The following is a 12,135-nucleotide window of genomic DNA, read 5'->3' as shown; positions in this document are numbered from 1 at the left end:
TCCGCCTGTGTCAGATTTCGTCGGAAAGAATAACTTATATTATTCACTGCAGGCGGTTTCCATCTTCATTGTGGGCATTTGAAGCCCACAAGCATTTATTTCCTGGATGTGGTGAATGCTGTGCTCCCAGCATTCACCGCTCGTTCCCGCACATGCTCAGTGGCATCCTGGGAAGCCTGAAACTAGCTCCCAGGAGTCTGGGAGAGGCTAGAAACACGCCTACTCCCACGGGAGGAGAACCAGGAAGTGCAAAGAAGAATAGAAAAATTAAAGGTAATTACGGCGATTTAAATTTTTTTAAACGGCATGTCAGCATCTAGGCAAGGAAGAGAATACATACAGATATTGTTCAAAATTTGGGTGGAACTCCGCTTTAAATGATTTTAGCAAATGGCTGCAATATAACAAAGAGTGACAAATTTAAGGGGGTCTGAATACTTTCTGTCCTCACTGTGTATATGTATATATATATATATATATATATATATATATATATATATATATATATATATATATATACACACATATACATACACACACATACACAGTGCCTTGCAAAAGTATTCACCCCCCTTGGCATTTTTCGTGTTTTGTTGCCTCACAACCTGGAATTAACATAGATTGTTTGATGATTTGCATCATTTAATTTACAGAACATGCCCACAACTTTGAAGATGTTGTTTTTTTTATTATTGTGAAGCAAACAACAAAAAGGACAAAATAACAGAAAAAGGGTAGCACAGTGGTGTAGTGGGTAGCACTCTCGCCTAGCAGTAAAAAGACTCGCTGGTTCGTATCCCAACCACGACACTACCTGCCTGGAGTTTGCATGTTCTCCCTGTGCCTGCGGGGGTTTCCACCGGGTACTCCGGTTTCCTTCCACACTCCAAAGACATGCTGGTAGGTTAATTGGTTAATTGGCTTCTGTCCATAATAAATTGGCCCTCGTGTGTGGGTTGGGGACCTTGGATTGTGGGCTCCTTGGGGGTGGGGACCAATGTGTGTGTGGAGCACTGTGTAAAAATTGACGGTGCTATATGGGTACCTTAAATAAATAATAATAATAGATGGGCATCTTGATGGGTCACAATGTATAGGGATGGGGACAATTTTGGACGTGCACCAATACTCACTCAGGCTGAACTGGATGGACTGGTGTCTTTATTCAACCTTACTAACTATGTAACTATGTAGAGCCACCTTTTGCGGCTATCACAGCTCCAAGTCGCTTTGGATAAGTCTCTATGAGCTTGCCACATCTTACCACTGGGATTTTTGTCCATTCTCCTTCAAGTTGGATGGTTTGCAATTGTGAACAGCAATCCTTAAGTCTGACCACAGATTTTCTATTGGATTGAGGTCTGGGCTTTGACTAGGCCATTCCAACACATTTACATGTTTCCCCTTAAACCACTCAAGTGTTGCTTTTGCAGTGTGTTTGGGGTCATTGTCCTGCTGGAAGGTGAACCTCCGTCCTAGCCTCAAATCACACACGGAGTGGTATAGGTTTTGCTCAAGAATATCCCTGTATTTAGCACCATCCATCTTTCCCTCAACTCTGACCAGTTTCCCAGTCCCGACTGCTGAAAAACATCCCCACAGCATGATGCTGCCACCACCATGTTTCACTGTGGGGATAGTGTTCTTTGGGTGATGTGATATGTTGGGTTTGCGCCAGACATAGCATTTTCTTTGATGGCCAAAAAGTTCAATTTTAGTCTCCATTTAGTCTCCAAGTCAAAACACCTTCCTCCATACATTTTGGGAATCTCCCACATGCCTTTTCACAAACTCAAAACGTGCCATTTTGTTTTTTGCTGAAAGTAATGGCTTTCTTCTGGCCACTCTGCCATAAAGCCCAACTGTATGGAGCGTACGGCTTATTGTTGTCCTATGTACAGATACTCCAGTCTCTGCTGTGGAACTCTGCAGCTCCTCCAGGGTTACCTTAGGTCTCTGTGCTGCCTCTCTGATTAATGCCCTCCTTGCTCAGTCCGTGAGTTTTGGTGTGAGGCCGTCTCTTGGCAGATTTGCTGTTGTGCCATGTTCTTTCCATTTGGTTATGATAGATTTGATATTGTTCCTAGGGATCATCAAAGATTTGGATATTTTTTTCTAACCTAACCCTGACTTGTACTTCTCAACAACATTGTCCCTTACTTGTTTGGAGAGTTCCTTGGTCTTCATGGCAGTGTTTGGTTAGTGGTGCCTCTTGCTTAGATGTTGCAGCCTCTGGGGTCTTTCAAAAAGGTGTGTATATGTAATGACAGATCATGCGATACTTAGATTGCACACAGGTGGACATCATTTCACTAATTATGTGACTTCTGAAGGTAATTGGTTGCACCAGAGCTTTTTATGGGCTTCATAACAAAGAGGGGTGAATACATACGCACATGCCAATTATCATTTTTTATTTCTGAAAAATAGTTTTATGGATATATTTTTCTAATTTTACTTCACTAACTTAGACTATTGTGTTCTGATGATCCATCACATAGAATCCAGATTAATAAAAAACATTGAACTAAAGGCTGTAATGTAACAAAATAGGTAAAAAGCCAAGGGGGGTGAATACTTTTGCAAGGCACTATATATATACACACACACACACACTCTATGTACATACAGTATATATACACACACCACAGTTTTCATCCTGATTAAAAACAAAAGCCTACAAAGTCCTAAGATATACAGCAGGAGCAGGATATCTCTTATCTTTTCAGCAGGTGGCAGGCTAAGAGCCTGTATTTAGTGTGATAACAGCTGTGGGTGATGATTATATGAGTGTACAAGATTACTTCTTTTTATAAGTCCCCAATGCTATGTTTTATTGAACAATAAAGAAAAGTCAACAAAAGGTGTGTGCCTGAGATTAGGTTTTGCTATGAATCGTGATGGGCGAGGTATCTCCTTTCGTATTCATGTTTCCACTTTACAGCTAAAACACATGCCCACAGGTTTTTGTTGTTGCAATCTGAACATGATACTTATTAAACCATATTTTGAATAATATTACCATAGTACAGTTTTTTGTAAAATATATCTAACAATCCAAATCTCTGCTCAAATGAAGTGTTATTACTTCATTCCAAACATAAGTACAACTTTTTTATTGCAAAGTATTCCCATTTTAGTCCCCTAAATCACTAATGATTAATTTAACCAAATTAGTTCTGGCTGTGTCCAGTCACTTCAGCAGTGAATCTGTGAAGAGACCCTCTGCTGAATCAGAGCAGAATGGGATGGATGTCACTGTAATATCCATACCTGTTCAGTTTCTTTCTGCATTTTGACAGTGGACCTCTATGGACCCCTATTTGATCTATGGGCAGCTGGATGAAAACAGACTTGCATCAGTTTACATAAGGCTACCTCCATTTTATTATGTTTAGGTCATGAAAAACGGAAAAGGATGCAGTCCTTTTCCATTTTTTCTGGACCAGGATGGATGAAAAATTATGCACATCGGTTTACATCAGTTTATATCAGCTACCTTCAATTTGTCATGATTAGGCCTGGAAAAATGGAAAAGGACGCAACACACATCTGTTTACATTTGACTGCCCGGCTGAAAAACGGACAGGTAGCCCTGATTGAAAAGGACCCTTAGACATATGGGATACTTTGAAAAAGTTACTTATTTCCAGCATCTGTTTTTATTCTACAGTTTTCTATTTTTAAAATGTTTACACTATTTACTTTTTCCCTAATACTGTACTGCTTTCCTGAGTGTTTCACCTATTAAATCTTCAGCGAGTTTAAAGGAAGAGTGCCCAGACACTAAAAATGAGCATGCAATGTGTATTCTTCTTTTGAAAAAGAACTAAAACAAACATGTGTCTCGACTAGGGATGGGAAGGCCTGGAAAAAAAAAAAAAAAAAAAAAAAAAAAAAAAAAAAACAAATATTGTGGGGGGGGAAATTTTTGTCTTTTTTTCCAAAGCCGTTTTTTGTTTTCTTCTGGAATAATTGAAAAAAAAGAAAGATTTCTGAGACTTTATGTAAAGTCTTAAATTGTTGCAAGTTCTCTCAGCTGAAGACAAGCAAATCCTGGAATACAATTCAAGTAACACTGTACTTCTCAATGCAGTTCTCAAACATCAGAAATATACATTTCTGCCAATAGGGGACACTGCAAGGGCAAGGCTCTAGTTTAGTTTGCTTGTGGGCTCCATCTAGTTTGGTGATTGTTGGGATACAATAGATACACCTCCCCACAATATTCAGTAAGATAGATGGTAACAGAATACTTACCACTGGTGCTGAGATACTCAAGAACAAGGGCATTTCTGTAATCTGACAGTGAAGAACACGTGGCTGGCCAGTGCTTGGTTGATATAACACGTGATCTGTACATCCAGAGACTGGCTTACAGTGGCAAGTGAAAACCAACCTCTAAAAAACAAAATAAGACATAACATATAAACATATTTGGATGTTTTCATTGCCATTGCTTTTTTTTAGGACTCGTTTAAAAAAAAAAATTGGTTTATTTTACATAGCTATTAGATATTCTGACTTTACTTTACAGACAATTAGAAAAATAAACTGTGGGGAAGCAAATTTAGGCTTGTCTTTTGACAGGGCATACAGTTCAGTGACTTCTGTAAGCGCCTAAAACATATATTTTGTAGACAAAGAAAACATTAATTATTTATTGTTTGGACAAGCACCACAGACGCTACCCACTGTGAAGTTTCCTCTCCCTAGCTATGGAAGGATCAGTTTACCAAAAGTGAAAGGATCAGATAACTGCACAAAATGGCAAAGGTCAACCCAAGAGAAGCTGCAGAAAGGAGCATCTGCTGTAAAAGAATTGTGCAAGAAGCTTGAAGGAGATCATGGTTAAGCAATATCTTATATCTTAAGAAGCCCTCTTCTCCTAATATTACAAATACAGCAAACAAAGGCTGAGAACGAGCTTTCTTGCCAAGAAGCAAGTTCAGTTATTCTCCTCTCAGTGACCTGAATATAAAGATAAACTTTCAGATTGAGGGTTTAACTGCCAAGAAAACACAAAAATGCACACATTGAAACAGGCTAAATCACTAGATAGCCTTTCATAAATTAAAACATTTATAATCATATATGTATAGCTTACCCATGCCTAAGGAAAGCATCATTCCAAATTGATGGCTTAACACAATTTACTATTGTTTGGAATAGGAATAGATTACAGGGAAAACACAAAGAATAGTTCTATGAATAGTTGGCCTGCTGGAAATGTTCTACATTATTAGTGCAGAGATGATCACAGCATTGCAATATACTTACATTGTTTGAGCACAGTAAAATTGGTGGTTTTACTCAGATTATAATAAAACTAAAAGCTGCATTTAAAGCTAATGTCAAAATAAAAGAATAAGATTCACTGCCACATCCGGTAATCCCACAGAAAGAAGGAAAATCTTTTTTTTTTTTTCTGACTTTAGTGGCATGACAAGGGGTACACATAACATAAGACTTCTACCACTGCATCTGGGTTTGGGCCTGTGGATAGTGTAATTTAATAAGGTAATATGTAGCTATGGTTATTATCAATACACGTGCACGGGGGGGGGGGGGGGGGGGGCCTGAGTTCCCGACAACAAAATGTTATTTAGGGTCATATGGATAAATGCATATAAAGCAATCAGTCAGCTTAGACCCTGCAACTCATATTGTGTCAACAATAAAACAAACATTGTTTTTTTTTTAAAACACGCTTAGGGGACATTTAACTCCCCACAAAATGGTCATGCAGTTACAGTTTTCTGTAGTAAATATGCTCTGTACCAAACAAAAGAAACCATAAACCAGACTGGGGCAGGAGAACTGTCTCAGCTCTGGACCAATAACTCCATAAAAAATCCCCAGTCTTAGGTGCCTAAGTCCTGTGTGAACTGGAGGCAGAAAAAACACCAGTATAGCTGAGCATGCAAGCCTGCATTGCTTGGCTAATTTGAGAGCTATCAAGGATTTTCAAATCTGACCTGAATATGCCAGTAACTATATTTACTGAAGAAACTTCCAGAAATTCATAACTGTCCCAGAAATAACACCAGTATAAAACTGGAAAAAACTGTGCTGCCTAAAACTGAAGAACTGCCTAAAACTGAAGGACTGGGGGAAGATGCTTCAGCTAGTTAGACCCTACCGCTCTGACTATGTCCAGGCAGTGTTTTGGAGTAGGAAAGAGAGGACAATATCCTCATTTAAGTGAAAGGAAGAGACTGCCTTGAGGAGAAAATACCGAACCGAAAATACCATATTCAGATCCATATTTATATTCAGAGAAATACAGGCAAATATTTATTCATCATGCCATTAGGGAGGCATGTGATTGGCCCCAAATATATTCTGCAGCTGGACAACCACCCCAAACATACATCTAATGTCATTAAGAACTATCTTTAGTGTAAAGGGGAGCAAGGAGCCCTGGAAGTGATGGTTTGGTCCCCACAATCAACGATATCAACATCATCGAGCCTATCTGGGACTACATGAAGAGACAGAAGGATTTGAGGCAGCCTACATCCACTGAAGATCTGTGATTAGTTCTCCAACATATCTAAAACAACCAAGTTTCTTCAAAAAGTGTGTGCAAGTGTACCTAGAAGAAGTGATGCTGTTTTGAAGAAAAGGATGGTCACACCAAAAAAAATTATTTGTATTTCTCTTCTGTTCATTTACTTTGCGTTTTGTTAATTGATAAAGATACACTATTAACACTTCAATTTCTGAAAGCATTCATAATTTACAGCATTTTTTCCACACCTGCCTAAAACTTTTGCACAGTACTGAATATGCATACAATACAGTGAGTGCTGTTACACTAGAAAGGAAAATGTGTTAGTGGCAGCCTCACCAGGTAAAACTAAAGGGGAAATATTGGAAAAAAAAAAAAAAAAACTAATACAGCCATCACATCCGAGGCCTGGTAAGCTACCGGAGGAATGGGAAAGATAATATATTTAATGCTGCAGTTTGGGGTTGATTTGGTAACTCTTAGTATGTAGTTTTTCAGTAATGTAAATATGATAGCATTTTTTTTTATATATAAACCATAAAAATGCAAAACAAATATTACCTTTAAGTTATGAGAACTGTGGATGCTGGGAAAGGAAAGTGGGAAGTTGACCCAGAGGATCAAATCACTTTTGGACAGGTAGACATTTGCAGTTTCAGACTTGCTCTTCTCCTTCCAGAAACGAATATGGTGGAGCCTATAGGCAGCTTTCAGAGACAGGAAAAGAGCTAACCATCTGGAAAAAAAAACACATATGCTTACTTAAATCAATTCAGAAAAAGTGCTAATCATTTACATTGCATGTATGTAGCATTGGATAGAAAGTAAAAATTCTATGCAGATAAAGAGGTCAGTGTGCTCACATCATACTGGTGCAATGTGTACTCTGTCAGTGGCGTAAAATCATGCATAGTACACTAGTCCTAATTAGATCCCTAGAACCTACAACAACCAGTGCAGTTTTATGTGTTTTCAGTGCAGTCCTGTGTGTTTTGAGTGTGTTATCTCTATTCAACAATAGCAAGCACGAATGGTGCCATAAAGGTTTAGTTAACATGAACATGTTATCATTAAAGCAGTATTAAGTCCAAAAGAAAACATTTATTATATTGCAGCTTACTAATTCTTAGATGTGATGGCTGTATTACGTTCCTATTTTAGGCTTTCTTTCTTCTATTTTAATCTGGTGATCCAGCCAGCAAGTCTATTGTTTTTCAAAAACATAGGCTATCTACCAGAATATATCAGTTTGCAAACCACTTAACACTGGCAGGGGTGATTGAAATGATCAGCTTTCTTTTATTCATGCAAAACCTTTATCCCAAAAGAAATACAAAAACTGCTTGCAGTAACTGCTTCTAAAGTGTGAGCTGGAGTTTGACTTCAGTTTGTTAGTGTATCTAAATCTGCTAATACATTTACACTACTGTCCCCCAATACTGATGTCTGCTCTGCCTCCTGTGTTCATTCATCCAGAGCTATATCTCACTAATACAGGAGGTGTGTTACTGTCCAAATCACCAGGATAAAACACAGGGGGGGAAAAAGCCAAAGAAAACTAATACAGCCACAATATCTAATGATTTGTAAGCTGCTAAATTTTTGGTTTTGGGTTTAATACTACTTTAAGGTGTCAAATTAGCTAAGTCTTTATTGATTGTTATAATATATTAAAAAAGGAGGAAAGGTAATGTATCCCTACTAAAATATGCTAAAGTTGTGTTGTAAAACACAGTCTGTATACTGCTTACCAATGGTAAACCGTGTCTTTATCAAAGTCCTACATATGGCATATATTCTTTTAACCTGCATATAGTATAATAAATCACATAACAAAAAAGTAAGCACCAGTAATCTGAAGGTACCTAGAGAAACATTCTCTCTAGAAAGCAAAATAAAATACTGTATTTAATGGTAAACTAAATTTAACTACAGATAAATGGATTCTGCATTAGACATGTGCAGAACGGAAACATTTTAGATTCATTTAGCTATTTATTTCGTTTCGTTGATTTGTTTTGGAATGCGTTTAGTTTAGTTTTTGTTTAATTACATTTTGTTTATTTTTCTAACGAATTCCAAATCTTTGGAATGATTCAAAATCGGATCGGTTGAAAAATGATCGACCGATTCGAAGGGGGGGGGCGAGCAAGCACCCTCTCCCACCTAAACCATACCAGGCTCTGCCCTCACCCCCAAAGCACCTTGTCCCCATGTTGATGGGGACAAGGGCCTCTTCCCCACAGCCCAGCAGGCCAGGAAAGGGGGGAGGGGGAGAAGCAAGCGAGCATCCCCCCCCCCCAAGCCACATGCCCTCAACACTCTGCTCTTCTCCACCCTAGGTGGTGGTTGTGGGGGTCTGCGGGTAGGGAGCTTATCAGAATCTGGAGGCCTCCCCCCCCCCCCCCATGTGAATGAGTATGGAGTATGGGGTATGGGGTAGTAGTACCCCTACCCATTCACCACAAAAAGTGTAAAAAGTGAGTAAAGACACAACATGAGTTTTTGACTAGTCCTTTATTAAAAAAATAAAAATGTCCCCTGATGTAGATCCATCGTCAATCACACCGCCCGCCGTACCAGTTAAAAATACCTGGGCTGCATGCTCAGATAAGGGTATGGTATGAATTGTGCGGTTGACCCCAAGCCGTTTTTTTTTTTTTTTTTACCGTGGCATTCCCCTTAAAATCAAAACCAGGCCCGAATGGGGGACCCCATGCTGCTTCTTGTTCTGCATTTTTCATTGTTGGCATTCTTTTGCTTACATTCATCTGTCAGCGGAAAAGCCCGCTGGCAGCTGATGAGTCATCGGATGTTAAGGACGCAGCAGTCAGCTTCCCAGCCCTCTGCTTAACAACCAGCTATCTTCACACAGAATTCTAATCAGTTGATCATTCTTCGACCAATCTGAATCGTTCCGAAAATTTGGAATTCGTTAGAAAACGAATTTACGAAACTAAATTTGTTACTCATTTATTCAGAGATTCAAATACATACGAATCTCTGAATAACCAAAAATTTGCCCGCATTTAAATTAGGACCGAAACTAAATGCACATGTCTATTCTGCATTATACTTTTACGAAGTTGAAGTAATTTAAAGGTTTAGATGTACATCCCATAGACTGTTTGATGATACCTGGCTAGGTGTCCCTGAAGCATTACATTTGCCATTTCTGCTGGAGACACATTAATAAATCGAAGAAAAGAAAAGCAGCTTTCTTGGTCTGACCCTATGAAATAAAACAGACATTATATTAAAAAAAATAGTTACATATTGTAGTTGGCCTGGTTTAGAAAAGGCACAAGTTCACACAAGTCCATCTAGTTCAACCAATAAAAAGAAAGAATATTATACAATATACACAATCCTATACCCACAGTTGATCCAGAGGAAGGCAAAAAACCCCAGCAAAGCATGATCCAATTTTTTCCAGCAGGGGATAAAATTCCTTCCCGATCCCCCAAGAGGCAATCGGACTTTCCCTGGATCAAATTTACCTATAAATGTTAGTATGCAGTTATATTATGTACTTTTAGGAAAGAATACAGGCATTTTTTTAAAGCAATCTACTGAGTTGGACAGAACCAGCTCTTGAGGGAGTCTATTCCACATTTTCACAGCTCTTACTGTGAAGAAACCTTTCCATATTTGGAGATTTAGGCTGGGTTCACAGCAGGGGTCCAGTGTGTCCCTGTTCTCCGTTTCAGGGCCAAGTCAGGCCCGACTTTTTGCCCCAATTCAGACCTGAAACAGAGCCAAAGACGCACAGGACTCTGTGCAATGCGCTCCGCAGGCACCCCGGAGATATGTGAATCAGCTCCATTGAGAGACGGTCAAAATATCCTGTCATGTAAATTGGTTGCGGAGAAACCCACATCCAATTCGCATAGGTGTGAACCTAGCCTAAATCTCTTTTCCTCCAGAAGTAAAGAGTGCCCCCTTGTCCTCTGTGATGACCATAAAGTGAATAATTCAACACCAGGTTAGCTATATGAAACACTTATGTATTTATACATGTTGATCATATCACCCCCCTTAATCTTAAAGTTAAATATAAACACTAAGAGCCGGTTCACACGGGGGCGACTTGTCAGGCGACCTAGCCGCCTGACAAGTCGCCTCCCGTTCTGTACAATGGAACCGTTGTAATCGGAGCGACGCAAGTCGCTCCGACTTAGAAGAAAGGTTCCTGTACTACTTTGGGGGCGACTTGCATAGACTTCTATACAGAAGTCGTCTTGCAAGTCGCCCCGGCAGTCGTGTGCAGGTCGCCTCAGTGAGGCGACCTGCAAGTCGTGCCGCGTCTAGTGTGAACCAGCAGTAAAACACAAAAAATTGTCAATGTCAAGTAGCTGCAGTTTCCCATGTTCATTAGCTTTAGGACAAATTAAGGGGACATGGTCATGAGAGAATAAAGTAGAACTATAGGCAAAACTTTTTTTTCTCATTTTAGAGTAAGGGAGGGTTATAACCCCTGTCAGTTTTTTTCTCCATCTGTGTTCTTCACTTCTTGTTCCACAGCCAAAACAGGAAGTGAGAATAAATCCCTGCAAAATAAGTAAATCTCTTGTGGCCCCCCAGGTCACCAGAATGAGTGTCCCCCTCTATTACTTTTCTGGGAACAACTCAAAATTTGGGTTTTTCTTTTACTTTCATTTTCAATGATAATGGTAAACAGGACAAATACAGAGGGTGAATCTCCCTAACAGGGACACAGACAGCAGTAAAAAAAGAGTTCAAAGTGTTCAAATTCATCCCCACTCTGTTATACTTTAATAGAGACAAGAATTATGTAAAGGTAGAATACTGCGCATGTATAAAAATAAAAAATGTCAATCACCACCTTATACCACCACCAGTATATTGTAAAAAGTATTGCAACACCTGCCTTTACACGCACATGAACTTTAATGACATCCCAGTCTTAATCCGTAAGGTTCAATATTGAGTTGGCCCTTTGCAGCTATAACAGCTTCAACTCTACTGGGAAGGCAATCCACAAGAGTTAGGAGTGTGCCTATAGGAATGATTGACCATTCTTCCAGAAGCGCATTTGTGAGGTCAGCAACTAATGTGGACAAGAAGGCCTGGCTCAGAGTCTCCGCTTTAATTCATCCAAAGGGTGTTCTATCAGGTTGAGGTCAGGACTCTGTGCAGGCCAGAGAAGTTGCTCCACCCCAAACTCGCTCATCCATGTCTTTATGGACCTTGTTTTTTGCACTGGTGCGCAGTCATGTTGGAACAAGAAGAAGCCATCCCCAAACTGTTCCCACAAAGTTGGGAGCATATAGTGTATGTGTGTCACCGGCGCAAAAACCACTTCTATATTAACCATATGTGTCAGGGTTGCTGCTTTCAAAAAAAACCCTTCATTAAGATGGGCTAAAAATACTGATTCAGTGTGTGTGAATGCACTACCCCTATAGTATACCACCACTTGTTCTCTTCCTATTAATCCGAGAGAATCACTTACATAAAATAGAATACAAAATCATATGCATAATCAACAAAAAAAATATAACCATATATTGTCCAATACATAAAAAATCCTTCAAGCGTGCTGCCAAAAAAAGTCCTTTAGTAATTAATTGTGACTGGCGTGCTCCTATGTTCCTTCA

General features: G+C 39.3%; 1 protein-coding gene across 2 annotated transcripts in view; it reads right to left on the bottom strand.

Moving 5' to 3' along the window:
- Positions 1–12,135, bottom strand: part of INO80 (INO80 complex ATPase subunit) — a 357,091-nt gene that overhangs the window by 92,538 nt on the left and 252,418 nt on the right. For both annotated transcript variants that reach the window (XM_073609688.1, XM_073609689.1), the window contains exons 23-25: positions 9,653–9,746; positions 7,076–7,250; positions 4,261–4,401 (exon numbers count right to left, since the gene is read on the bottom strand). In XM_073609688.1, coding sequence (XP_073465789.1) covers positions 4,261–4,401; positions 7,076–7,250; positions 9,653–9,746 — 410 coding nt within the window. The remainder of the gene's footprint in view (positions 1–4,260; positions 4,402–7,075; positions 7,251–9,652; positions 9,747–12,135) is intronic.

Source organism: Aquarana catesbeiana, linkage group LG13, assembly GCF_042186555.1.
Source record: "Aquarana catesbeiana isolate 2022-GZ linkage group LG13, ASM4218655v1, whole genome shotgun sequence".
Classification (NCBI taxonomy): Eukaryota; Metazoa; Chordata; class Amphibia; order Anura; family Ranidae; genus Aquarana; species Aquarana catesbeiana.
The sequence above is the reverse complement of the archived record's forward strand: the minus strand, read 5'-3'. Positions and strand labels throughout refer to the sequence as shown.